Below are 27,093 nucleotides of genomic sequence, written 5' to 3'. Positions count from 1 at the left end.
TTTTTGGATCGGTCTGACGAGAGTAGTCTGCGGTAGTATGAATCGCGTGGAGCGTCGGAAGCGGCAGGAATGAAACTAGGCCGTCGTGTAAATCTGTGGAAATAGGAGACTTGACGTTCAATGTCGTCGCTCAGGTAAGTCATCAATTGCGAGAGGGGAAATCCCTCTTGCCGCCAGCCTTGTGCGGCTGAGTGCTGCGCCGCGGGCGAATCATGATGGAAGAAACTGCCAATTTGGTCCCGCAACTGTCAGCATGCACTTCTGGACGCGCTCGCGGTGATGTACTCCACTCTATTGCTCAGTCGATGAGAAATGCCCATTGCAGTCGGCAGGCTGGGAAGGGGCGAGTGAGTTCTTAATCACCTAAAACTCCAAAATCACGTTCCTTTGGTCCAAATCAAGATTTTGCAAACTCGAAAAGAATACCTCCTAGAAGAGCTCTACATAAATATATCCCTGTAATTACGCCAGAACAGCAGTTTTATTCTCCACAACAGAGCTCCTAACGGCTCAAGAACTTTGGAACGTCCCGGAACTGCTTCCATCAACCGCCCTACCGACCCATTCTCAGCCATCACCCCCGCCGCAACCCCCAACGCCATGATGGAGCCTAATTTTGCATTTCCGCAGCACATCTTCCTCTGCGATATGATCATCAGCAAATCCCTGACAAATGCCTAGATAGCTGCTCAGTCAGCTATAGCACTCCACCAAGAGACTTTGAGTTTACCACGCCGTGTGTTGAATTTTAAAGGCCTCGTTAACTATTAAATACATGTGAAGGCGGCGGCATGGTGATGGCTAGAAGCGTAGTGAGTGTGTTGAAGGTCAACACCTTGATGAACTGCAGCACAATCCATCTAGAATCTGGGAAAACAGGCCAGCTAATGACCTTTTCGTCGTACAATGCTTCAAGCTGCGGAAATTGAGAGACGCCATTTCGTGATCCAAGACAGATGCATACTGTATAGAGCTGGATGCGTAATTGATTATTTTAGCGATAGATCTGGCTTCGGAGAGAACTAGCTGGGATTAGCGATGAGTTAATCATAATATGTCTCTGGTGCATTAAGTGGATTAGCTAACACAAAACTATCATAACACAAGAGCGCGATCCTGCTTCTACTTATGCATGCATAGTGACCATTATCAAGGCATGTGATAATCAAGAAGTGGATTCGGCACAGGAGCCATAAGCTGCGCCAAATCGGCTACGGGTACAGCCGTATGAGATCGCACAGTGTAAGCGCCAAGAACAGGCGGGTCCGTGCGGAAAGATGGAAGAGTGTTGAATTAAGCATGAAGCCCTTTTCGTTAGCCACTGTATCGATCCATCATGCTTACCGTAAAAGGCGTAATGGGCTTCGCCAGATAGGCTTCGCCAGATCTCGTAGTTAACAACTTTCGTAGTGGTGCTGTGGGGTCACCGCTGACATGGGATGGCAGAATACGGCGGTACTTGCTAAGTACTGAGAGAGCAGCCTCTATCATAATCAAGGTAAAAACGCTAGAAACGGCTTATTGATAATCTGTTAATTCCCGATTTTTTCATGGTTCTAGACCCTGCTTAAGCCGTTGTTTGTCGGGTCTAATTCTGGCTCTGTTAGCTACAGCTCCACCGAGGACTTGCACTCTGCGAAGAGCGTCATCTGACCCATGTCTGCAGCATCTCCACAGCACCACTACAAAAGATGTTAACTACGAGATCTGGCGGAGCTCATCACGCCTTTTACTGTACTTGCAATGGGTTACAGCCGCCTCCAAAATCGGTTTCCGCAACACACTTCATCTTCCTGAACCAGACCCACACAGGCTTGGTCCAAAAGCATTCCATCTTGTTGCTTATCACCTAAGTGGCTTCGGCACTCAGAATACCACTGGTTGCGCCTGATCAGGTGGGCAACAAGGCGTACAGTATTGGTCATATGTTGCCTCCTCTCAGCTTGCATATTTCCAGGACTTTGTGACATCTGGAGCCGCTTGTGAATCTTCGGATAAGCAGGGTGGCAAGAACACAAACACCCCCTGCTGCGCAGCCATAAAGCTACGTCGTCGGGAAATCAATTATTGGCTGTTGGCACAATCAACTTAATTACTAAAACAACTCGAAAGCCATTATTTGCTTCTACATAGGGACAGCCTCAGCATTCGAATAGCTTGAGGGCGGAAGCCAATTATGGGTACGACTGCGAAGACCCCTAAGGCGTTGCGGTCTGCGGTAGTGACGAGCCGCAAGAGAACGAAGAAGTGGCGAGGAAGCAAAGTGGCTCACACCAAAGCCTGCGACAAAGCCTGTGATGGCTTCCGTCCGACAGAAGCCGTATTTGAGGGCAATGCAGTCGCATCTCAATAGCCAGTCTCGGTCATTGTATTGTCGTCGATCACATTCGAACTTGAAATTTCCTCAGATCATTCAAGTCAAGAGAAGATGGCTCCTGTGGCGTCGCGCGCGGCCATCTTTACGTACGACAAGAAGGCCAAAGAGAAGGTCCGAAAACGTGGGTCAAGCGCGAAACTGAAGGCTGTGCAGCTGGGCGAGGGTGCCGGAGTGTTTTCAGCCGTCATCCACTTCAATCCGACTTACGGACAGTTAGATGGTGCCGTCCACGTTCCCGAGGGCCAAAGCCTTCCTGATGTGAACCGTTTTGTAAGCCTGTGCAGCATATATGTTCTTGCGGTTGGAACGGGGTGGACTGACTCATGTATTACCCAGCTAGCGGAACTCGTCAACGGCACTAACGAAGTTGGAGGCCAACGCCGGATCACCCGCCATCGGCGAAAGAAAACAAACGTCGAATCGGATCAAATCACGGTAAAGACTGACGACACCAGGTTGGGAAAAGTTGCAAGTGGCGCAAAGGCAGAATCCAAAGCCATTGCAGCAGAGGATCCACCGACAAGTGAAGTCGCGGATGAGGACGTGGACGCTCCCCACGACATCGAGGCTGATAGCCATGTCGTCGCTGCCTTCGGCGATAACACACCTGACGCCCAGCAAGTCGAGACCCCTTCGAATGAAGAGACCTTTGGTTTAGCAGCTTTTGAGCTGCCCACAGAGACAGCAAAATCCAACCAAGATGTCTGCGAGGCGGAAGATTCTGTCATGTGTGGTACTGACACCGCGAATGCGCCGAATGAGAGCGAGGAAGATTCCTTCGTCGACTTGCTCGAGATTGGCTTAAACGACCTGCTAGAGATGGAAACCGAGGGCAGCTACGCACCTTCTGGGTCAGTTGATAACAAAAGGGTGTGTATTCTGGAAGGAGGGCCAAGCGACAGTACCTCGGATCGAGAAGCAGACATGGGGAATATAGGAGGTGATGGGTTGGTGAAAGATACGGCGGAGATCGACAAGGCAGCTCCATTGCAAGAGAGGAAAACACCGAAAACGCCATCAAATGCAGCGCGCGTCAGCCACGCCACAGAGAGCACGCAAAGGATACACCGGTTTCTCTATCTAGTGTCGAGACAAATTCGACTCGCCAGAGAGCAAGGAGACCTCGAAATTGAGCAAGGTCACCTAGCCAGGGCAGACGTCGAGGCACTTGGAAAAGTCCAACCGACAGCGCAGCATCGAGGAAATCGAGATGTCGGGCTGATCTGAAAAATTGAGGGAATAGCCCTAGTACCAACCCATGCAAAGACAGAATCATGGGCTCATTGGCGAGCCCCTCATAGATATTATATCCACTGACCACATCCGCGCATTGGAAATGAAATGTATGCCAGCTCAAAGGGGTTGATGACTCTTCAAGGCAGCAATCGATAGAGAATGCTTTCGGATTCCGGGTAGGCTCCTGTACGAGTAAGCGAGATGGAGGTTAACAAGGTGATGTCATCTCGCGAATATATCTGCATCGGCATCGTGAATCCGTTCAACCGATCGAAAATCCGACCTCGGTCGGATGTTGTATGTCCAGCGCGCAACTATTTTTGAACAGTGAGGTTGTAGAATTGTCGCCATGGTGTAAGGGGCTGGCCCCTAGGCTTGTTCAACGTAGAGGTGCCGTCGATTGACTATTCTAAGCTGCAGAAGGGAGAAAGGACTTTACAGGGATAGGCGCCTAACAGCGGTGAAGCAGACCGGGTTAGGCGGTGAAGCAGACCGGGTTAGGCGGTGTGCCCCGGCAGAATAGTGTGTCCAATGGAGCCGGATCTCGGAGACTGCTCCGGCAAAGCCGGAGATATCGATCCGGGCTCTAGCCCGTGACAGCCTCAGAGCGATGACGATGGACCTCTCCCAGCTGGTTCGTCTCTCGAAGTCTGGGCTCGGATATTTAACAAACACGACAGGCCGAAGGCCGGCGGATGAGATCGTCGATGCCTGCGGAAAGTGATTTCAATCGCGGCTGTATCTAGGCTGTGTTCTTGGGCATTTAACGGTGATAACAGCAGCTCACATCGCCTATCCACGTATTGCGTAATTAGTAGCACACCCAGTCACTCTCGTTCTGATCAGCGGCCCGTTCTTGTGTCTATTTCGCGATTATGAGGCCAGTTCAACTCGAGATATGTACAATCACCTCAATGCTACCTGAACATGCCTCATACCAGGAAGAGATTGTCTAATTGCTCCTTAATCCCAAGATTGTTGATGTCCTGATCTGCGATGTAAGTTTCCCCTGTAGCCGACTCCACTTTACCACTAGAGTCGACTTCGATCATGGCGCAGCTGCCATAGATTTCCGACTTCACAACATCTTCCGAAGTCAGGTATACCGCCTCGCGTGGAGACCCCTGTTCAGGAAAGTCTCCGTACTTGCCCGACCGTGATTGGGACACTGATGACGGCCTGAGAGTCGGCCAGGTCCAGACAAAGTATATGCTGTACAATGTCCCTTCCGCCAGGTCTTTGGGAAGCCTGATGACTGCTTGACACCACAGGTCAGCGCCTTGGGGGTCCATCGCGGCTTTCCTGAACTGCTGTTGTCTCTGCAGCGAGATCGGTCCGCTGTTAACTTGGTAGCACTGCCCGTCATCGTAGTGTCTGGTTGCGAGAAGCCGGCCTCTTCCATCTCCACCCTTCCCGTCTGCTGTCCACCTCTTGAACACGTCGAACAGAGAATCTTCTGCCCTCGGAAATAGTGTTCCGTAAACATATATGGTGCCCCTGTTGGAGGGCTTGTTGATCGGGCTATCTGGAAGGGTGATATGCCCATTTTCCTGGTAACGCAGGCCTACGAAATCGCCAGGCGCCGCTTTGAGCATGTCAAATCCAGGCATCTGCTGCCCAAGTGGCTGCTTAGCGCACAAGTGATAGTTGCTAGCCTCCAGAAGATTGGTGAACAAGCCGTCACTGAAATTCCCATTTCGACCAGACCATCGGGGTGGAAAACCAGGTGGAGAAAGCATGGTGCCGTTTGACGCTATTCTGTTCAACTGCTCTACCCATGTGTGCGCAGACACTGCGCATAACAGTTTCAGAGCACACAGACAAGCCACAACAACACCAAACGCACTCATAGCAACGATGGTTGTGAAAATGGACAAGGCGAGGGCATGAGAGTAACCTGTACACTTATATGAGTTGCCGGCTATTTGGTGCAAGCGTCTTTCAGCTTACTTTGGACGTGTCCCATATTGTAGCCCGAGCCAAATGGGATGACGGTATCACTCTATTTCTACCTGTGCTGAAGCTGGTTTAGCATCCTTATGGCTCTGGGGTTCGTCTAGGATATTTCTGGCGCCAGGAGGAAAGTGGACTCGCAGCCGCCAGGCAGTTGCTTCCGTGGGGACTTTGGGTTCGCAAATCGCACACATGCTTGGGAAGCTATTTTTAGCTCTTCGTTTTGGAATTGGTGGGGTCTCAATTCAACTTAGGATTGAAAAGGTCCTGCTGTTCAGGGGAGAGTACAGTAGACGCACACATATGCACGTACGTTGAAAGATCAATGCACCTCACGAGTGCAGTCGCAACCGACGTCCGTTTACGGCGTTGGTCCTTCCGATCTCATCGCCTGTTGGCGTCAGATGCACTGTACTGTACATGTATATACAAGCTTTGCAACGGCTCAAGGTCTGCACGGCACGAGTGTTTTCCCACAGGTGCACACGCATCCAGTGAATGGTGTGTTTGGCTGCCTAGTCGGCTCAAATAAATGCCAGGCAGGAGACAGCCTGCCGCGGCCCTCCAGACCCTCAGTCATGTTCACATTGACCTCGCTGAAGATGTCTTTGTGGCTCTTTCGATACGACAGACACCCTTACCAGCGTATGTAAGCCACCGCGCAAACGGGGAGAACCACCCTCAGTTCCGGCCGGGGCCGTTTGTGGCTGACCATCGGCAAGGTGCTTCGCGATAGGTGTGTTCGGGCAAGGACCTGTGTCTACAAGAACCTCTGGGCCTCGGCCACATCTGGCACCTCACGCTACGGCTTGGCATGCAGCTCGCTGGTGCATACCAAGTCGAAGACATGGCACCAAGAAGGGAAGAGAATACAGTGGCTAACGAAAAGGGCTTCATCCTCAGCAACTCTCTCGTCTTTGTCCGCACGGACATTTTGACTTCTTGGCGCTTAGCACAGTAAGGATTCTTATCTTATCAATCCCCCTACAAACCGATCAGCTCCACAGTAAGCTACCCAGATTATGACAAGCATCGGGTTTTCTGCGGATCAGGATATGCAGATTCATATATATTACGCTGGGTCTCATTATGCTGAGCATAAAGCAAGTTATGAACGCAACTTATACTCTAAATACAACCACCGCCGCCCACATTACCATAGTTATGTCCCAAAAGCTACTCAAGCCTCAGCTCCTAATATTGAGCTACACACGTTTAAGCCTTTCTTTCCAATTCTTCAACTTATATCTTAGACTACGATCAGTAGCCACGCGAGGCGGCGGAACCGACTCTTGCCTTGGAAGCTGTAATCGGTGAATCTGGTCAGACAAGTAAGTATACCGTTCACTTTCAGAACCAAATACATCAGCGATGCCCGTTCTAGCGCGATCATAGTGCTCGAGAGCTCTATTTGTAGCACCCCGTTGCTCAAACAGATCGCCAAGATTTTCGAGGGCATTCAGGGCAGGGACATATGTTCTCAGCGAATCTGGGTGCAACACCTTCTCGTAGCCTTGAAGAGCTCGTTCGTACATGCCCTCAGCCTCTTTGAGTCGGCCCTGGTCCGAGTAGAGGTTGCCTAGATCGTTGACCGTTAAGAGTGTTGATGTGTGGTCTGGCCCCAGTGCCTTCTCGGTGCCTTGAAGAGCCCGTTCGTACATGCCCTCGGCCTCTTGGAGTCGGCCCTGCTTGGAGTAGAGGTTGCCTAGATTGTTGACCGTGTTGAGTGTCGACGTGTGGTCTGGCCCTAGTGCCTTCTCGTAGCCTTGAAGAGCCCGTTCGTACATGTCCTCGGCCTCTTGGAGTTGGCCCTGCTTGGAGTAGAGGTTGCCTAGATTGTTGACCGTGTTGAGTGTCGATGTGTGGGCTGGCCCCAGTGCCTTCTCGCTGCCTTGAAGAGCCCGTTGATACATGCCCTCGGCCTCTTGAAGTCGGCCCTGCTTGGAGTAGAGGTTGCCTAGATTGTTGACCGTGTTGAGTGTCGACGTGTGGTCTGGCCCTAGTGCCTTCTCGTAGCCTTGAAGAGCCCGTTCGTACATGTCCTCGGCCTCTTGGAGTTGGCCCTGCTTGGAGTAGAGGTTGCCTAGATTGTTGACCGTGTTGAGTGTCGACGTGTGGTCTGGCCCCAGTGCCTTCTCCCTGCCTTGAAGAGCCCGTTGATACATGCCCTCGGCCTCTTTGAGTCGGCCCTGCTTGGAGTAGAGGTTGCCTAGATTGTTGACCGTGTTGAGTGTCGACGTGTGGTCTGGCCCCAGTGCCTTCTCCCTGCCTTGAAGAGCCCGTTGATACATGCCCTCGGCCTCTTTGAGTCGGCCCTGCTTGGAGTAGAGGTTGCCTAGATTGTTGACCGTTAAGAGTGTCGATGTGTGGTCTGGCCCCAGTGCCTTCTCGCTGCCTTGAAGAGCCCGTTGATACATGCCCTCGGCCTCTTGGAGTCGGCCCTGCTTAGAGTAGAGGATGCCTAGACAGTGAACTGAGTCGAGTGTTGATGTGTGGTCTGGCCCCAGTGCCTTCTCGCTGCCTTGAAGAGCCCGTTGATACATGCCCTCGGCCTCTTTGAGTCGGCCCTGGTTCGAGTAGAGGTTGCCTAGATTGTTGACCGTTAAGAGTGTCGATGTGTGGTCTGGCCCCAGTGCCTTCTCGCTGCCTTGAAGAGCCCGTTGATACATGCCCTCGGCCTCTTGGAGTCGGCCCTGCTTAGAGTAGAGGATGCCTAGACAGTGAACTGAGTCGAGTGTTGATGTGTGGTCTGGCCCCAGTGCCTTCTCCCTGCCTTGAAGAGCCCGTTGATACATGCCCTCGGCCTCTTTGAGTTGGCCTTGGTTTGAGTAGAGGTTGCCTAGATTGTTGACCGTGTCGAGTGTCGATGTGTGGTCTGGCCCCAGTGCCTTCTCGGTGCCTTGAAGAGCCCGTTCGTACATGTCCTCGGCCTCTTGGAGTCGGCCCTGCTTGGAGTAGAGGTTGCCTAGATTGTTGACCGTTAAGAGTGTCGATGTGTGGTCTGGCCCCAGTGCCTTCTCGCTGCCTTGAAGAGCCCGTTCGTACATGTCCTCGGCCTCTTGGAGTCGGCCCTGCTTGGAGTAGAGGTTGCCTAGATTGTTGACCGTTAAGAGTGTCGATGTGTGGTCTGGCCCCAGTGCCTTCTCGCTGCCTTGAAGAGCCCGTTGGTACATGTCCTCGGCCTCTTGGAGTCGGCCCTGGTCCGAGTAGAGGTTGCCTAGTGCTTGGAACATCCACGCATTGTCTTCCAAATCAACACTCGTGTCGACCATCTTGACGCATTGATCAGCATGTTGCAAGAGTCGACGTTGCACTACCCAGTAATTGCTTTGTTGTTGACTGGGGACGTGCGAGGCCACACATTGTATCGCGATCAAGGCCAGCGCTTGACTTCGTTCGGTATTGACCACATGGATCGTCCATGCATGAACACAAGCATGCATGCTGTATCCTTGCGATTCTGATCCCGGCTCACTCACGGCGGCGTTTGGTTCTACCAGGCCATGGTCACAGAGTACTCTCACTACATTATCAAACTTTAGTTTGTCCTCCGTCATCTTGTGCAGCCAAAGCGGCTTCTCCGACTCCCCTGCCCGTAGCAATTCATACCATACATCATGGTTGTCGAAATACGCCCAAAGTCGGAGCAGGTCGGCGGCATTCTGGTTTTGCAGCCGGATATAACGGAGTGAGACATTCCACGTGGAGTATAGGGCACGATCATATGCCATCAATTCTGGACTCTCTTTTTGTAGGCGTAACCATGCTTTTTCATACATCTCTAGATACTCCCTGCAGCTAGTTGCTACTTGGTCTAGGAAAGCCCCAGCTGTTGCGAGGGCGAGTGGAAGGCCATCAAGCTTCTTTGCAAGTACTGCGGCGTCAGGATCTATATAGCGTTAGCTAAATCGCACATGAAAGGCTTTCCAGATTTACCTTTGCCAAGATCAGTGCGGCCAGATGTAGATGCTAGGATCGCTAGACTGTCCTCGAGGTCGGCCAGCTTCCTAAGCTGGACGCGCTTTCCTAGTTGCACAGATGACGAGCGTGTCGTGATGAGGATAGCTCCGTGTTCTGTATCAGGAAAAAAAGGGCGTATGTCGTAAGCTTTCGAGCCTGTCTCGCCAGCATTACTCTCGTTCCCTACTTGCGAACCAGTCTCGTTCTCACTAGGACTACGACGATTATGAAGTTTGACGTCATCGTAGTTGTCGTAGATCATCAGCCAACGATTGTTCTTTGGTTCATCTAACCATCGCTTGACTGCACTGACCGTCTCATCGAGGTCTCGATTAGAAAGGGCGTTTTTGATGTATGTTACGGACGTAGTCTCCATCATAATTCGCTGGGCTAGGCGTTGGTAGCTCTGCTTCAGCGTTGTCGTGTCTCTCGCATCAAGCCATAAAACCGCCGAGTAATCATCGCGATGTTTCTTCGCGAATGCAATTGTCGTCTGAGTCTTTCCCATGCCGCCCAGGCCGTGCAGAATGACCGTCCGACGCTCTCCAGTCCACTTCAGTTCTTTATGGAGACGCCCGAGTTCTTCATGTCTAGCTACAAAGTGGTTCACGCTGTGAACTCCTGGCAGCTTGAAGGGGATTATAAATAAAGGAGAGGCTTTCAGTGTAGCATCACTAGAGCATCTGTTTGCTTATATTAGCTACTAAGACTGACGACCCTTATGTCAAATCTGATGAGTATTCTTACCGCTGCACCTCATCTACCGGCAAGTGGAAGAACAGCTGTCGAGCATAGGCTGCTGCCACGGCTGCCGCGTACCCATGCCACATGTCGTTCTTATGCGAATCGCAGTAGTCCGAGATGCCGCGCACAACAAGGCAGGGAAAGTCGGCATTTGCCCCAGCAGCCTCCATCTCAAAGCATAATAGCCCATCCTGCTGAGCTAGTGTGTCCCTCAGCAACGCATCCTTAACCACCAGCTCTCCAGATGCGATATTGCCCCTGTGCACAGTAACAAACGTGTCGTCATCATCACTCGTTCGAGGTATACGCTTTGATGGGTCGCACTTGGCGGCGCATGGTACTCCTTGACATTGGTGTTTGTAGTGTGGTGGAAAGAGATGATCGTTCCCCTCCCCAGGGTACTGGAATCGTCGGAGGCCACGGTTTGTTATGTCGATTCGGCGGACGTTCTGCTGTACTGGATCAACACCTAGCCTCGCCCGCTGGACTGCTAGCGATTGCGCGGCATTGAGAAGGACTGCCGGTGGTGGTGCCAGAGCACCTATCCGCTCGAAGTGACCGTCCTTCGCTTTTCCATGATCGTACTGCAGAGCGCCAGAGTGTCCACCCGCAGGCTTGCTCACAACCACATGACCCAGTCGTATCATCCCATTATCCGTCTGAACGGGAACTCCACCACCAATACCAACCAAGAGACCGAAGCGCAAGCTGGGAAACGTCATCCTCATCTGCGCCACAACCGTAGCCGCAGGGCAGTTGCCAGGCTGGTGCAGACCTGCGATAACGATGTTGTGGCTGTTGATGCTCCCGAGGCTGTACACGTTGTGGTCTGCTGGGGACTTGGGTAACACAGGATGCTCATCGTCCAGCATCTCCATCGCTGCGATCTGTTCCACCTCCAGCGGACATATCCATGCTACCTTGTAGTCGTCGCGGCTCCGTTCCTGCGACATCTTCGGTCGATCGTCTGGATTCCTAAATCGGTCGGATGAGGGTAGGTTGTGGTAGTACGGATCGCCCGCAGCGTCAGAAGCAGCAGGAATGAAACTAGGCCGTCAGGTCAATCTGTGGAAATGGAGACCTGACGTTCAAAGTCGTCGCTCAGGTAAGTCATCAATTACAAGAGGGGAAATCCCTCTTGCCGCCAGCCTCATGCGGCTGAGTGCTGTGCCGCGCGCGAATCATGGTGGAAGAAACTGCCAAGTCCCGCAACTGTCAGCATGCACTTCTGGACGTGCTCGCAGTGATATAATCCACTCTATTGCTCGGTCGATGAGAATGCCTATTGCAGTAATCGGCAGGCTGTGAAGGGCTGGGTTCTTCTTGATCACCTAAAACTACGTCAATCACATTCCGTTGGGACAGATCAGGATTTCGCAGACCTAAACGGCACGCCTTCTACAGCAAACTCCACATCAATCTATCCCTGCGATTACGCCAGAACAGCATTTGTATTCTCCACAAAAGAGCTCCTAACGGCTCCAAGATCGTGGAACGTTCCAGAACTCCGACCATAATCCGCCGTCCAGACCCATTCTCAGCGATCGCTCCTATCGCACCCATCGCACCACCTGTCCATCCAGTCGCTCATCATCGGCGACAAAGCCTCAACCTCGTGATGGCGCCTAATCTTGCAGTCTCGCAGCACATTTTCATCCGCGATATGATCGTCAGCAAATCACTGACAAATGCCCAGATAGCCCGCTTCGTCGGCTGCAGCACCCGCTCCGTCAGCCACATCAGGTCCAACCTCCGATGCTTCGGTACAACGAAAGTCCCGTCCAACGCCGTTGGCAGGCCGCGAACGATTACGGTCCCTATTCTCCAAGCACTGCTTGCGCGACTAACCGAAAGACCACACATGTATCAGGACGAGATGGCCAGCTTCATCTGGAAGGAGTTCGAAGTGCTCGTCATAACACAATGCGTCAGCAGGCTGGACGAAGAAGAAAATTCGCCGAGTGGCCAAGCAGCGCAACGACGACCTGCGCGACTTCTACCTCCACACCCTCTCTGACTTCCGATCGTACCATCTGGTGTACATTGACGAGTCTGGATGTGACAATCGGGCCGGCCATCGATTGACTCTCGACCATCGTCCAGTCAATGTTGAGTTCGTTAAATCGCTTGACGAGATCGCGTTGAGATCGTTCGGTTACAGACACGACCACATCTGAGTCGACCGGTCTGAAGGTTTTGTGTGGTGGTGGCTTTCTTCTCAGAACCTCCTGGACTTGTTCCTTCAACTACCTCTCCCAGAATGATTGTGGGGCAATGGTGATGTTGTGCTCCGAGTCTTTGGTGATTGTTCTGTTGTTGGCTGTCAACTTCCACTCAACGACGTAGGGCATGTGAGCTCCTTGTAACTCGTTGTGGTCAGTGCCATGAAGTCCAGGCGAAGGGAAGTCACGGTCGTTTACAAGTGTTGGTTGACCTAAATTGTCGTCACTGTCCGTTGCTTCGGTTTCGTCAAAGTCGAACGACGAGAGACTTCGAGTTGGCCGCGCGGTGTATTGGCCTTCGAAGCCATCGTCAACTATCGAATCAGAAGGCCGGGACATAATGATGGCTATAGGCAGGATTGTTGTGTCGAAGGCCAACACCTTCAAGGACTGCAGTGGGATTCATATATAATGTGGGAAAATAAGCCAGCTGATGACCTTTTTGTCGCATAATAATAGCTGCAGAAGTTGAGAAACGCCATTTGGTGATGTAGGAGCAGATACATTTCGATCTGGATGCGTAATCGCGGCTTCTGGATCATCTCAGCGACAGATTCGGCTTCAGAGACAACAAGCCAGGTATAGTACTGGCGACGAGATAATCCCAATATGTCTCTGGTGCATATACGACGTCGTAGTCGCCCGACTATGACTAGGTGGATAAGCTAGGATAAAAGTATCATAACATCAGAGCAGAATTCTGCTTCCACTTGTGCATGCATAATGACCCATGTCAAGGACTATGATAATCAAGAAGTGGCTTCCGCATTGGAGCCATAAGCTACATCAGATCGGAGACAGGTCCAGCCGTACGAGATCGCACAGTGTAAGCGCCAAGAGCAGGTGGGCCCGTGCGGAAACATGGAAGAGTGTTGGATTGAGGATGAAGCCCTTTTCGTTAGCTACTGTACAAAAAGACTTTCATTGCGCCTTGTGATAGACTTAACCCCCGCCCAGAGCGAGCACTATTGGCCACTGATCTATCACTTGACCACTGCCAGCTAGGGCCTTTTGATTTGACCAACAGAGTCAGAGCCTGGTAACCAGTTGGCGCGCTGTCCATCCTCCATTGCCATCGATCCATCGCACCCGTCCCCCACACTGCTTGCGCCAGGGAAGGATGAATCTGTCCATGAGTCCGTCGCTGATCTGGTTATGACATTATTAACATAACCTATGATATGTCCCATCCTAGAGCAGCCAGAACGTCAGTCAGAACGCTTCTGGGACACTAGAATAGACAGGACAACTGACCGTTCGTTGAGTTGATCAATCTCTTTGTTTTGCTTTTCCTTGTCTTGCAGTAATTGACATAATGTTGCTTTGAGTTGTCCGGGAGAGCGCCTGTGATGGGTGAGTATGTTTTAACTTCGTGCCCAATTCTGCTAACATAGGTAGACTTGACCGTGCATCCGACGGGTGGCTATTCGCAGAGGGGCTTTTTCCAAGTCAATCATCAATCAGAACCAGAACAGGGCTTCTTAACGTACCTGACAGGTGCAGTTGCTAAGTTCTCAAGATTTCCCAAACTATCGATATTTATCATGTCCGACAGCACGAGAAAGTTCTGCATATCCGAAACGAAGGACTGAGGGCTCGTGGCCGCCGGGCCACTTCGAAGGCTTTGACCGCTGTTTTCAGCGGTCACCGATGACATCTTAGCTTGTCTAGAAGATTGTCCGGTGGCGGTTTGTTCAGAGACAGACTGTCCCTGACATGACGGGCGATTTGCCGGCTGATGCGTAGGCTGGGCTCGGTGTTGGCTCATTTCGGCGGAAGTCAACGGCTGCAAGCGAAATGCAACTCTTGGAGGTAGAGATGGGTACTTTGAGTGCGACAACAATTGGCATAGATCGAAGGCGACGCAGAGGCATTTATAGCTATCGTGGCGAAGCGCATCTGCAGTCTTGAATCCCCTGTCGGTTGCCAGCCGTGGCAAAGTGACAAGAAAGTAGGCCTGCGCCTGCACCGGAACCAAGCAGCAACAATCCCGCTCAGCAGACCAGAAACGATCCCCATGTCGCCAGTGACCTAAACGCTTGTTCGTTCTCGCAGAAGCCAGACATGACGGTCCCGCGATTTGCCCCGTTGCCGAAGGCTAATCGCGGACGTTGACCCTGATCGCCGCGCAGGCAATGCGTCGCCTTCGGCTAACTGGAAGACAACGATACATCTTACCTTGGCGCCCCGTCGTTTCCGACATAACCTGAGGTACTCACGCAGATGATCCACTGCGTTGTTGGAAGGGGCTCATGAGTCAAGATATGTCCCGGTGGTGTTGATCTTTTCGCCAAGGGCTGAGCGTGGGAAACAGTCATGAAGCTCAAGGGCTTTCAGCATATGCCATGAGCCCTGTCTGGGCCCAACCACAGCAATTCGCAACGAGGTCCGGGGCATCGAGGTCCACTTTCGGTGGCCCGGCGCACCAACAGCATAAACCATCACATCATCTTCTTGTTGGCAGGCGAAGATCAGCGGCGGCGTTCAAAGGACCCTGGTTTCCAAAAGGAAAAAGATAGGCAGGATGGAACCTATCCTGATTATCGAAGGACTGAATCGGCCGGTCTAGAGTTGACGACGATATTATCATTGCACAGCTCATAACTTATAAGTGGAGCGGAGAAATGGGGCAAGGGCAGCATCTGTCTACTGCGTAGGGAATTTTTGTTTGCGTGCTCCCCACACCCTGCCCCCTCGATGGACCCTGATTCCTGGGACCCTTGCTCAGACCCAGCATCAAAGAGAGAACCTTTGCCGTCCCCCATGCAGCAAAATCCGTCTCAATGAAAGCATTACACGCGGCAATGTCGAGCATGACCAAAGAAGGAGCATCGTCGTTGACATCAAGAGACGGCTGAACGGTGGGAGACCAGTGGTTTGACTGGACAGGTCCAAGGCCAGGTATAATAAAACGGCCTCCAACGTCCCCCATCCTGAGTAATTTTGATTTTCCCGCGGTTCCAGGGTATGTCCGCTTCTACGGTAAGGACTGGCGCAACGTGAGGGACATCAACATTCCCCAGCAGCCTCAAAACCCAGCCGACCACACGGGCCACGATCCCGTCTCGGTCGCAGAGACCTATCTTCTTTCTCCATATACGAGCCAATGGAGAGACTTACTCTGTCCTGTAAGCCAGAGGGCGTCACTAGCCAGCCAGGAGGTAAGAACGCATTCACTGTACTGGCAAGAAATCGCGAAAAGCTCACGCGTGAAGGCCTCGTTTCCGAGCCATCTCAGGGCCCTTCAGTCCTCCCGTGTGGGCGCTCTCAAATGAGCCTCCCACACTTGCGCGAGTTAGACATTTTCTGGCGAGGTGTACCTCCGACTTCCATGATCTGCTGGCCTCATCCAATCGGGGCTCGCGAACGCTTTTTCGGGGATGCTACCCCCCAAGACCCGGCACCTGCGGACCGATTTTCCGTCGGCGTCCATTCTGGTGCAGCGGCTTCAAACCGGCCACGCCGCCCGAGAAGCCGGCCCCACTGCAACGTCAAGTACACTGTAGAACAGGTCGATTTTATTCTATATTCCTACTGCGATCTCGGCTTGCCTTGGAAAGACGCCGAAGCAAATTTCGCCAAGGTGTTCCCTGGAGATGCTAAGTCGGGGCACAGACGCAGGACCGGGGGCCTCCAAGGTGTCTATTACCGTCAGGATAGGCGAATCCCAACGCGGGAAAACCAGGCCGATTTTGATGGCAATAGCTATGTGTCCCTTTCCAGGAGACACCTTCGGAGAGTGGATAGAAAACCAAGCCTGCGAAACGGCCTGCTGGCCACGCATCCCGAGCGGGCCGTCAAATACGCATGGGTCTCAGATGATGACAAGCGACAGTGCGGCATCCTTTGTACGTATTTTCCTTCGGCCGTCGTCCAGACGGATACACTTTCAGGGTCGATTCTGACGACGCTACACGCACAGGTCGCAGCAGACGGCGGGCCGTCGAAGTCACGTCAGGAATGTCAGTCAACGCTGGACTGGCAAACTTGGCTAATTGTATTACTGTCGATGCGTTCTTTAATGACGCCGCTGTTTATGTCGCCACGACCTACCGACCACAATCATGGCTATAATCAGCCGAACACCTGAACATTCTGAAGCTAGGAGAAAATAGCATCGTAGCAATCAAGACAAAATGCTGGGCAGCGTGCGTCATTTCCGTCCCCGTTCCACGACACGAAAAGCTGTTGAATATCTGCTCGGTTCCGGTCTGCCCTTCACCCTCGCGAGTAGTCATCCCGGTTCAGCCAGGGGCTGCCACGCTAGGACCAGGACTTCGCGACGAGGGGAATGATTGCTTCCAAGCTTCAACGCAAGGGTAGACAAGAGACCATCGAATGCCCCTCACCTAGAAAACTATGGCTTGGACAGTCTTAATTGAGGTAATGAATCCGGCGGCACAGCACCAACAGGCCTTATTTTCACACTATGTATCTACTAGTATGAGTAGGGAAACAGGACGGCGGCCGCTGTCCGGAGCAGGGATCATCCTTGTATAACTGAAGCTGTGGGATGTTATCAGGAACCAACATTCCCATGTTTGCTAGACAAGAACGCAATCAAGCGGGCGCTCCACCGCGTGCGCGCCGGCAGACCTTCCTTTCCCGCTGAACTACACGGCGATACAAGGCACCGTTATGGGACATAGTGCACCGCAACGGTCGAATAGAACGCAGCAGGCAGGTGCTTCACTCCAACATGCTCCTCTGACCGTCATTGCGCTACGGGCAAGAAACGGCGAAAACGCTGACGCGTCAAGGCATCGGTTCGCAACCAACTCCGTGCTGTCCTCGAGCATTCCCTACCCAGGTTCCCGCGCTTGCAGAAGCTGGGTCTATTCCCTCCAAGCCAACCGTCGACCTTCGTGGTCTACCCGTACTCGCCTCAGCCCACCGGGCCTCGCGGAGGGTTTGTGAGACCCGCCTCGGTCTTCTCCGCAGCCGACAAGTCCGTGCCACTAGCGGTTCCGCGTACCAAAAACCCCTTCCGCCTCCAACAGCGACGAGGTAATTACCAGCAAGGTCCCGGAGACCTGACGGTGGCTACTAGAGGCTGTCCTGTCCCATACTCAATACCGTCGTCACCCGCGCTGGTCAAATATTGTATTGATTTACTTGGAAATAGAATCTGCACTGCATGGTTAGGGTCATCTCTAGATATCCGCACGCAGCGACACCAGCTGCCAAGGGATATCTTCAGGTAAGGCAGTGGTGCTGGTCCGAGACCCTGCCGGATTCCATCGCGGACCCTGAGGACGCTGGAACCAGATTTTCGGAGTGGTCCGGGACCCTGCTCGGGTATGGTCCATCCTTCCCCGCCGTGTGTACACAGCGAGGACGCAGGATCATCCCAGGTCTGCCAGGGATTGCTAGGACCAGGGGTTCGCCGCGGATGGATTGTTTTCCCCCATCGCGAGGAGGACGGCAGAATGTCCGACGTGGAAAACCCTTGCCCCACCCTCTGTATCTCTGTATCTCCGGAAGTCAGTTCGGCGGCACAGCACCAACAGTACCATGTTTCCTATCCCTTGAACGTGCGCTAATACCATTCAGGAGAACAAGACCGTCGGCGTAACGGGGCGCAGCGATCGTCTCTGAATTCCTTGGGAGCTGTGAGACGGCACCAAGCACCAAGCACCAGGCACCAAGCATGTCCATGTTTGCCCCTCGAAGGAAAGCGTCGATACACGCCGTCTCCGCATGTTCCATGAATACAGGGCTGTGTTGGCACCGACATGCAGCTTTCAGGTGACTCGGGGAGATCAACAGCCCAACAAATTGTGCTTCTATTGATGGTGCCTTACTGACTCAGTTCCATGCGTCTTCCGTCTTTCCGCCGTGCCCTTGTGCCTGTAACCTCAAATTACGGCGGAAACACGAGGGCCTAGGTGAATAGCGAGCAGGGGGCACGAACTGGACTGGTCATGCATTGCACGGACACCAACACCGAGCTTGGGCGATCTGTCAGTCGGCCGACCACAACTCCGCGAGTCAACTGTGCTCGAACGTTGTTGGTGTTGGTGGGTGGAGCGTGATGTATGAGATATTCCAGTTCACTCCAACAACAACAATCAACCATGACGCCGAAGCAGAGCTTCCTTTCGACGCAATGATGCTGTCCTGTCCCGACAGACTGGTAACGAATGCCACTGGCACGCTTGAGGTCAGGCCGTGGTGCTTGAATCAAGGAACGCCAGGGCCCTCGAAGTGTTGCGCCGTTTTAAAGGCAAAGGAATCGCCTCGGTCGTATTGTGAATGGTCTGGCGTACACACCGGCTTTCGTGGTTTACAGCACCAAATAATTTCGCATTCTTCTCGCCGCTATCAATCTGTCTTCCAGCTCGAATCTGACATCATGTATCCATCTCAGCAACGCCCTCAACCGCTTGGCCAATCAGGCTACCCCCACCACATGGTCCAAAATCAGGCCCAGCACCATAGCGCCGATGCTACAAAACGGAAGGCCCGAGCTTTTGGAGGGCGCAGAGTGGCTTCCAGCAAGAGAAGAGGCCGGCTAGAAGCAGCGACGTCCAAGCGCTTGATGAACTTGACTCCAACCGACTCTGGCCAAGGTTGTCATCAGCCTCAGAACCTAGACATGTCGGTCATAGAAGCCCCAATCTAATCCACAGCCGACCCAGCACTAACATCTCTAGTCCCACTTCGTTGACGCCACTACCCCAAGAGCCTCAGATGGAACTGTATTGCCTTTTCGCGGATTTTGCTACCGATCTGTCCCAACGTTTAAAGCATACCGACAAAGGCCTCCAAACCCTCTCCTGGCAGTGAGTTTATTCGTCGTATCTTGGAGACCTCAAGTACTAACATAATGCGAAGGGTTGGCCATTTGGAACTTAAAGTAAAAGAATTCTCTGATGCAGCTCAAGCTACTGCGACCTTCATCAGATGGCTGGATGAGAATCAATGGTTTATTTAAGATCAGTCAAGCCGAACATGTGTTGATTTCATACATTTTCGCAGTATATTATCTGAAAAAGTGGGTGGCAGCTTTTCATGGAAACTATCGTAGACACATAAACATTTTCAAACACGTCTTGCAATCTCTCATGATAAAGTGATCACTTCTGACAAAATGCTTATGCAGGCTCAACTTGCCGGCCTGACCTTGTCTTATCCGTACTTCATACAGAAGAACAGTAGAGAATTGTCCTTGCCGACATCCTGACCAGGGTGCCTGAAACTTGTGGGTGATAAGGTTTCACGCCGTTACCATACTGTCGGGTCAAAGCAGGGGCATAAGCGCCACATGTGGGGTCTCATCCATGTCTTACAGAGAGCAAACCTGCAAGCGAGGGGATCGCCTCCGTAAGGGTCTTCCAAGGCAAATTTGTCAGCATACGATACGGGCCAACTGTCTCCGCTTGTGTTGTGAGAGAGAGGTTGGCGCCAGGAATTATGGTGGGTGTGCCCAGCCGACTGTCTCTTCCGGCCATTGACTTTGGACCAACAACGCAACCCGTGCAGGGCTGCAGGTCGTATAGGCGGCAACGGTCATTAACGATCCGTGGTGTGGGCCTGTGAATAGCCAGACGCCGCCAGTCTTCGCATCGCCTCATGCCTGCGCATCCCATTCGGATGCAACGCCAAAACCGCTTGATGACGCAAGACGTGACCGAGTCAGCACTTCATCATGACCAAAGCGTCCCGAAGGGGCAGGTAGAGTTGGGATGCCCAGGAACCCGCATGTGTCAACCGTCACGTGGGGCTCGCTCACCACTCACATCTGTTGCCATAGCATGGCACATGGAAATCATCACTTGCGCGACGAAAGGTTTTGGCCTTTGACCCGAGGAGTGCCAAGGGTCTCAAGGGCATTTGCTACCTTGCAACATATTCAGGACCAAAGCCAATCCACTCAGATTACAAGACCCACCAAAGCCCCAATAGCGCCGGAAAACACAGCTTGCGTAAGAAAATCTCCACTCGAGGTGGGCGCCGGCTGCTCTCCGCCATGCGGGCAAAAGGTTTATTCCGTCCACCTTGCCATGAAAACCAGTCCTACCTCCCTTTTGGTCTGTTGTTTCGATTTACCGCACGACTCACCATGTTTTGTCCCTTTTGGAGCCGACGAGACGATGGTGGGGGACGACGAAATCCGTGGGGAGCCGGTCAAAAGTAATGGCCGCTCGCTAAAGCCGCACGGAGCAGTGGAATTACGACAGGCTCGGAAACGTCATTCATTGTAAGGGGCTGGCCCCTAGGCTTGTTCAACGTAGAGGTGCCGTCGATTGACTATTCTAAGCTGAAGAAGGAAGAAAGGACTTTACAAGGGTAGGCACCTAACAGCGGTGAAGCAGGCCGGGTTAGGCGGCGTACTGCGGCAGAATAGTGGGTCCAACGGAGCCGGATCTCGGTAACTGCTCCGGCGAAGCCGGAGATATCAATCCGGGCTCTAGCCCGTGACATTCATTGCCTTTTAGAGGATGACCCACAACACGGAGAACCGCGAATCCATGAGAGCAAGCCTTGAGAATGGCTTAGAGATGGTCGTCGTTGCGACCAACCTGAGATACGGACCCTCGAGGACGCTACCCTATCCATACTTTGTGTGTCCTTTTCTTTCTCGTATGTTAGTTCACACCTGATGCGACGGATGCAAATATGGCATGCTCAAACGTAGCGGACGAGCCATGAATACGTGTTTATTCGCAATTTCTGTTTTACGCCACTGAATCTCAGACGCGCCCGCCTGCCTCCATCAGGGTTAACTTTGTCACGGGCTAGAGCCCGGATCGATATCTCCGGCTTTGCCGGAGCAGTCTCCGAGATCCGGCTCCGTTGGACCCACTATTTTGCCGGGGTACACCGCCTAACCCGGTCTGCTTCACCGCTGTTAGGCGCCTATCCCTGTAAAGTCCTTTCTTCCTTCTTCAGCTTAGAATAGTCAATCGACGGCACCTCTACGTTGAACAAGCCTAGGGGCCAGCCCCTTACATATTCTAAGCTCAACAACAAAAGCCGCTGCACGAAACCTCACGAGAGCGATACGACAGAATCGCTAGAGGGTAGCGCAACGAGAAGCCGCTATACGAAGCCTCACGAGAGCGATACGACGATTCGCTAGAGGGTAGCGCAACGAGAAGACGCTATACGAAACCTCACGAGAGCGGCACGATGGATCCGCCAGAGGGTAGCACAAACGACGCAATGAACGCTGAGATTGATCGCCGAATCAACGAAGCGGTCAACGCAAGCGTCCGTCCTCTTCAGGACCAGATCACGCAGCTCTTGACAGCTCTAAATGGGCTTATGTCACCGGATAGAGCAACCCCTACGCTGCTCGCGAGTAGCGTACCGACCCCGTCCACAGCCGATACGACTATACAGGCTCCGAGCGACGATACAGTGATGGTAGCCGAAGGGCGAAGAAAGCCCCTACCAAATCCCCCGAAGTTCACGGGAAGGCGCAAAGACTACCCAGCGTGGTCTCAGCAAATGCGCGATAAGATTAGCCTGGACGCAAGACTTATGGGGAGTAACGCCGAGATTTGGTACTACATCAACTCACGCCTCGACGTTGACCCTCAGCAAGTTGTTGCTACATTCTACGCCGCTGGAGGCCCTGGGGGCGAGCGGGAACCCTCTGAGTTCATGAGGTACTTGGACCGCACGTACAAGGACCCAAGTGCTACCTCCCGTGCAGCTGCTATGCTACGAACGATCCGTCAACGGGACGACCAGTCCCTCGCCTCCTTTCTTCCCCGATACGAGAGAATACTGTCAGAGGCTGGGGGAGCTAGTTGGGCAGACCAGGCGAAGATAACCCTCCTCGAGGGAGCACTTAGTACACGGCTCCAACAAGCCCTCGTTACTGTCGACCTTCCGGTCGATAACTACCATGGATGGCTCATGCGTGTACAAGACGTAGCTGCAAGGCTGGAGAGACTTCCAGCTATAACGCGCAGAAGCAGTTTGTACCGCCCTAGAGCCCCTGAAGCAAGCAAGCACCGCGACGACGACGGTGATGTGGTTATGACTGGCGTAAGCCGTGCGAGGAACAAGAAAGGAGCCCTGGAACCGCAGCGCCGCAGACGTTACTCCTCCTCGTCTGAGTCTGAGGGTAGCGAACAACCACAGAAGGATAGTCGCCGTTGTTACAACTGTAACCAGATCGGCCACATCGCTATATGGTGTCCTAAGCGGAAGCATTTTAGCCCTAGGAAGGCTAAGAAGGTTAAGAAGGTCAAGAAGGACCCTAAGCCTGAGGAGAGCAGCAACGATAGTGCTACAGAGGAGCTAGAAAGCTCTGGGGCTGAAGAGAGCTCGGGAAAAGAGTAACTCTAACGCAAAGTCGGGCGTTAGAGGCTAAGCCTAGTGATATCACAGAATGGAAGCAGTTTAAGCATCGCATGAGCAGCAAGTCAGCAGTGATCACTACCCGCATACACAAGGGCACTCAAGCAGACGCCTTAGTAGACACTGGGTGCAACCTATACGCCCTTGTCGACCACGACCTTGCCCGTAAGCTCCGCCTACCAATAGTAGACCGTTCTGAGCGGCTACTAGGCAGCTTCAGCGACTCTACAGGCGCTACGAAAGCAACAGGCGTAGTTGTCTTTAACCTTGAGCTATGCGGTTATGATGAGAAGATCTTTGCGTATACCGTACGTGGCCTTGGTGACGACCTATTCTTAGGGAAGCCATGGATGGAGAGGAACCGTATCCTATACGACGCTGCGGCGCAGCGTATACGGCATAGGAGGGGTGGTGTGGACCTACGTCTGAAAGGCGAGGAAGAACCAGAACGAGTACGCCAGATCAGGACCGCCCGCCTCCTCCCAGGAGCCCCTTTTGCAACGCTCTATAAGAGGGCACGACAACACACCAAAGGACCTACAGGATATGAAGTTCGAGCTATCAGCCTAGCAGACATACAGAAGGCTCTTGCGAAGAAGACTGAGAAGGCAGATCTAAAGGCCCTCCTTCCGCCAGCTATACTAGCTGAGTTCCACAAGCTGTTCCAACCTGACGAAGCCGCCAACCTTCCACCGCATCGCCCTGGAGTCGACCATAAGATCCCTATTAAACAGGATAGTAATGGTAACGAGGCCGTACTACCATGGGGGCCGCTCTACAGCATGTCACGAGAAGAGCTTCTCGTTCTCCGTAAGACCCTGCGAGACCTACTAGATAAGGGCTTTATCCGCGCTAGTAGCTCAGAAGCATCAGCCCCAGTACTGTTTGTACGCAAACCAGGTGGAGGAATACGTTTTTGTGTTGACTACCGCGCCCTTAACGAACTTACAAGGCGCGACCGATACCCTCTTCCCTTGATTCGAGAGACGCTACGGACTGTCAGCGCTGCTAAGTGGTTCACTAAGCTAGACGTAGTAGCAGCGTTCCATAAGATCAGGATCGCTCAGGGAGAGGAGTATAAGACAGCCTTCCGAACAAGATACGGGCTATTCGAATGGCTAGTTGTCCCTTTTGGGCTCACAGGGGCCCCCGCCACGTTCCAACGATACATCAACAGCGTGCTTCGAGAATACTTAGACGACTTTGCAACAGCGTATATGGACGACGTCCTGATCTACTCAAACGGCTCACGACAAGATCACGAAGCAAAGGTTAAGCTAGTACTACATAAGCTAGCTGCCGCAGGGCTCCGATTAGACCCCCATAAGTGCGCATTCTCCGTGAAGACAGTCAAGTACCTTGGGTTTATCATAACAGCTGGAGTTGGTATCTCTTGCGACCCTGAGAAACTGAAGGCAATCAAGGAATGGGCTGCGCCAAGGACGGTCAAGGGAGTCCGAAGCTTCTTAGGATTTGCGAACTACTACCGAATCTTCATCCCAGCGTACTCAGAGATCGCTGGACCCCTTATAGCTCTTACGAAAAAGGGTGTCCTATTCTGCTGGGGCAAGGAACAGGAGTTGGCGTTCCAGGAGCTTAAGAGGATTTTCGCAGCTAAGCCCGTCCTACATCAATTGGACCCCGAGCGGACAACCTATGTTGAAGCTGATTGCTCTGGCTTTGCCCTTGGGGGAGTACTCTCACAGGAAGACGAGCATGGTAGACGTCACGCAGTAGCATACCACTCGCAGCGGTTAAACGGCGCCCAGTTTAACTACCCAATTCACGACAAGGAGATGCTGGCTATCATAAGCTGCCTACGACAATGGAGAGCAGAGCTACAGAGCGTTAGCCGCTTTAGGATCTTATCTGACCATAAGAACCTGAAGTACTTCATGACGAAGCAGAAGCTTACGGAACGGCAAAGCCGATGGGCAGAAGAGCTATCTCAGTACAACTTTGAGATACAGTACCGACCAGGAAGTGAGGCAGTGGTTCCAGACGCACTCTCAAGACGTGAACAAGATATGCCTACGTCCCCCAACGACGAGCGCGAACAAAGCCGAATCCTCCAGCTCCTTCCAGAGGCAGCCCTACTACCAGCACGTATACAACGCATAGAGGCAGCACCAGCGATGCTTGTGTTTACCGACAACGAAGAACTACAGCAACTCTGGGATCAGACTCAAGGACAAGATGAAGTCTACCAGCAGGCTTATGCTGCAGTGAAACAGCAAGAAAGAAGCTTCCCTCCTAGCCTTAAGCTAAAGGTCCAGATCGCCGAGTGTGAGATCGACAATGGTAACCGACTACTGTTCAGAGACCGGATCTGGGTACCAGGTAGCGAAGACCCTGATAGCGACGCGAATACGCTACGTACTTATATCGTCCAAAGTACCCACGACTCAGTACTTAGCGGCCACCCTGGTAGGGATAATACCCTTGCGTTAGTTAGTAGACGTTTCTACTGGCCTGGTCAGTCGCACCAGGTACGACGCTTCTGCCGCAACTGCGATGGCTGTGGGCGAAGCCACATCTGGAGAGAACGCCGCAAAGGGCTTCTAAAGCCACTGCCGATACCACAGCGTATACGAAGCGACCTCGCTATGGACTTTATTACCGACCTCCCGCTTACAGATAAAGGCGAGAGATATCTTTGGGTGATTATCGACCGGCTAGGCAAAGGTGTAACCCTTGAGCCTATGGAAAGCATGGAAGCTGAAGCCTGTGCTGAACGATTCCTCAACTGCCACTTCAGGTTTCACGGCATCCCTGCGTCAATTGTGAGCGATAGAGGGAGCAACTGGACAAGCCGCTTCTGGCGGCAGTTCTGCAAGCTGCTAAAGATAGAGCAACGGCTTAGTACCGCCTACCACCCACAGACTGATGGAGGCCCGGAGAGGATGAACCAAGAGATCCAGGCCTACTTGCGCAACTACGTTACCTACTCGCAAAAGGACTGGGCAAATAACCTCCCAGCAGCTCAACTAGCGCTCTGCAGCCGCGATAACAGCGCTATTGGTATGAGCAGCTTCTTCTTAGAACACGGATACCACCCAGAGCCCATCCGGGTTCAAGAGGCAGACCCAGAAGACCGTGAGGGCCCTCGCGAGGACGTAGCACGTAAGCTAGTAACGAGACTTCAGGACGTGATGGATATGGCCCAATCAACCCTCGCATCAACGCAGCAACGCTATGAGGAACTGGCCAACGCGAAGCGCCAGCCTACAGAGAGACTGGAAGTGGGCGACAAAGTCTGGCTTCACATGGGCCATTACAGATCTCCCAGGCCTTGCAAGAAACTGGATTGGCTACACCATAAGTACACAGTCACAAAAGTTATCTCACCATACGTGGTAGAGCTCGATGTACCAACAGCTATATACCCACGCTTCCACGTGGATAACCTGAAGCGCGCAGGCAACGACCCCTTACCTGGTCAAACGCTAGACGACGAGCAGCCGCCACCGATCATAGATGACGAAGGCGAGGAAACCTGGAATGTGGAGAGTATCGACGCGGCTACCTGGAAGCGTCGAGGGCGCGGGCGACGCCGCGAGGTTCTGGTTAAGTGGGAAGGGTATGCAGAGAGGACTTGGGAGCCTGTTGAGACGCTCCAAGGGACAGAAGCAATGGAGGCTTACGAACGCCGTTATGGCTCCGCGATGGAGCATGATGGAGACCCAGCCTTAGCGCCGCGGGCGCGCCGCCGGAGGGGAGCGGGGGGGTGATGTCACGGGCTAGAGCCCGGATCGATATCTCCGGCTTTGCCGGAGCAGTCTCCGAGATCCGGCTCCGTTGGACCCACTATTTTGCCGGGGTACACCGCCTAACCCGGTCTGCTTCACCGCTGTTAGGCGCCTATCCCTGTAAAGTCCTTTCTTCCTTCTTCAGCTTAGAATAGTCAATCGACGGCACCTCTACGTTGAACAAGCCTAGGGGCCAGCCCCTTACAAACTTGTCCATATTCAAATCCTGATATTTGATAATATTATAAGCGTTAGCCACATTTGTCTACGTTCTATCACTCATAAGCTCACGTTCTAGAGAGAGCGCGGGCGATGCCAGGCGACAAAACAGTTCGCAACGTGAGATGTAGAAGATTGGCTGCGATGCAAAGAATAATGACGAGCCAAAACGCAGTCATGATGCGAGAAAGAACCGGAAAGCAGACGTCGAGACCAAACAAGACGTTCAAGCGAATGAGATGTATATGTGAAAGGTACGCAGATTTGAGAAGTTGGACAGGGTGCAGAAGAGAGAACGATGGGGTGAGAACAAGGC

At 52.8% G+C, this 27,093-nt stretch overlaps 9 protein-coding genes across 9 annotated transcripts; 5 read left to right on the top strand and 4 right to left on the bottom strand.

Annotated features, from left to right (window-relative positions):
- Nucleotides 1-655: 655 nt before the first annotated feature.
- Nucleotides 656-1,491, bottom strand: CGGC5_v005841 (uncharacterized protein; the record flags this gene model as incomplete). The annotated part of the gene is made up of 5 exons (XM_066151536.1): nucleotides 656-677; nucleotides 731-764; nucleotides 906-916; nucleotides 965-1,026; nucleotides 1,345-1,491. 5 exons carry the CDS (start codon nucleotides 1,489-1,491, stop codon nucleotides 656-658), a joined length of 276 nt encoding a protein of 91 aa, XP_066008956.1.
- Nucleotides 1,492-2,428: 937 nt separating this feature from the next.
- Nucleotides 2,429-3,604, top strand: CGGC5_v005840 (uncharacterized protein; the record flags this gene model as incomplete). Its single annotated transcript, XM_066151535.1, has 3 exons — nucleotides 2,429-2,498; nucleotides 2,595-2,647; nucleotides 2,714-3,604. The coding sequence occupies 3 exons, from the start codon at nucleotides 2,429-2,431 to the stop codon at nucleotides 3,602-3,604; spliced, it is 1,014 nt and encodes a 337-aa protein (XP_066008955.1).
- A 941-nt stretch (nucleotides 3,605-4,545) lies between these two features.
- CGGC5_v005839 (uncharacterized protein) lies at nucleotides 4,546-5,352 on the bottom strand (the record flags this gene model as incomplete). The annotated part of the gene is made up of 1 exon (XM_066151534.1): nucleotides 4,546-5,208. One exon carries the CDS (start codon nucleotides 5,206-5,208, stop codon nucleotides 4,546-4,548), a length of 663 nt encoding a protein of 220 aa, XP_066009116.1.
- A 1,463-nt stretch (nucleotides 5,353-6,815) lies between these two features.
- On the bottom strand, nucleotides 6,816-11,223 carry CGGC5_v005838 (Nephrocystin-3; the record flags this gene model as incomplete). Its single annotated transcript, XM_066151533.1, has 5 exons — nucleotides 6,816-6,885; nucleotides 7,001-8,838; nucleotides 9,046-9,455; nucleotides 9,503-10,209; nucleotides 10,274-11,223. The coding sequence occupies 5 exons, from the start codon at nucleotides 11,221-11,223 to the stop codon at nucleotides 6,816-6,818; spliced, it is 3,975 nt and encodes a 1,324-aa protein (XP_066009117.1).
- Nucleotides 11,224-13,493: 2,270 nt separating this feature from the next.
- CGGC5_v005837 (uncharacterized protein) lies at nucleotides 13,494-14,149 on the bottom strand (the record flags this gene model as incomplete). The annotated part of the gene is made up of 4 exons (XM_032022654.2): nucleotides 13,494-13,683; nucleotides 13,747-13,836; nucleotides 13,883-13,930; nucleotides 13,983-14,149. 4 exons carry the CDS (start codon nucleotides 14,147-14,149, stop codon nucleotides 13,494-13,496), a joined length of 495 nt encoding a protein of 164 aa, XP_031880557.2.
- A 1,449-nt stretch (nucleotides 14,150-15,598) lies between these two features.
- CGGC5_v005836 (uncharacterized protein) lies at nucleotides 15,599-16,566 on the top strand (the record flags this gene model as incomplete). Its single annotated transcript, XM_066151532.1, has 3 exons — nucleotides 15,599-15,653; nucleotides 15,708-16,340; nucleotides 16,415-16,566. The coding sequence occupies 3 exons, from the start codon at nucleotides 15,599-15,601 to the stop codon at nucleotides 16,564-16,566; spliced, it is 840 nt and encodes a 279-aa protein (XP_066009249.1).
- A 285-nt stretch (nucleotides 16,567-16,851) lies between these two features.
- Nucleotides 16,852-18,067, top strand: CGGC5_v005835 (uncharacterized protein; the record flags this gene model as incomplete). Its single annotated transcript, XM_066151531.1, has 6 exons — nucleotides 16,852-16,875; nucleotides 17,041-17,176; nucleotides 17,253-17,401; nucleotides 17,455-17,499; nucleotides 17,618-17,790; nucleotides 18,046-18,067. The coding sequence occupies 6 exons, from the start codon at nucleotides 16,852-16,854 to the stop codon at nucleotides 18,065-18,067; spliced, it is 549 nt and encodes a 182-aa protein (XP_066009003.1).
- A 780-nt stretch (nucleotides 18,068-18,847) lies between these two features.
- CGGC5_v005834 (uncharacterized protein) lies at nucleotides 18,848-19,429 on the top strand (the record flags this gene model as incomplete). The annotated part of the gene is made up of 3 exons (XM_032022652.2): nucleotides 18,848-19,092; nucleotides 19,149-19,277; nucleotides 19,330-19,429. 3 exons carry the CDS (start codon nucleotides 18,848-18,850, stop codon nucleotides 19,427-19,429), a joined length of 474 nt encoding a protein of 157 aa, XP_031880574.2.
- Nucleotides 19,430-21,627: 2,198 nt separating this feature from the next.
- Nucleotides 21,628-26,540, top strand: CGGC5_v005833 (Transposon Tf2-6 polyprotein; the record flags this gene model as incomplete). Its single annotated transcript, XM_066151530.1, has 3 exons — nucleotides 21,628-22,787; nucleotides 22,829-22,974; nucleotides 23,020-26,540. The coding sequence occupies 3 exons, from the start codon at nucleotides 21,628-21,630 to the stop codon at nucleotides 26,538-26,540; spliced, it is 4,827 nt and encodes a 1,608-aa protein (XP_066009005.1).
- Nucleotides 26,541-27,093: the final 553 nt, after the last annotated feature.

Source organism: Colletotrichum fructicola (genome assembly GCF_000319635.2).
Source record: "Colletotrichum fructicola Nara gc5 chromosome Unknown KSG_Nara_v1_contig03, whole genome shotgun sequence".
In the NCBI taxonomy this organism is placed as follows: domain Eukaryota; kingdom Fungi; phylum Ascomycota; class Sordariomycetes; order Glomerellales; family Glomerellaceae; genus Colletotrichum; species Colletotrichum fructicola.
Note: the sequence above shows the minus strand (reverse complement) of the source record. Positions and strands in the feature narration are given on the sequence as shown.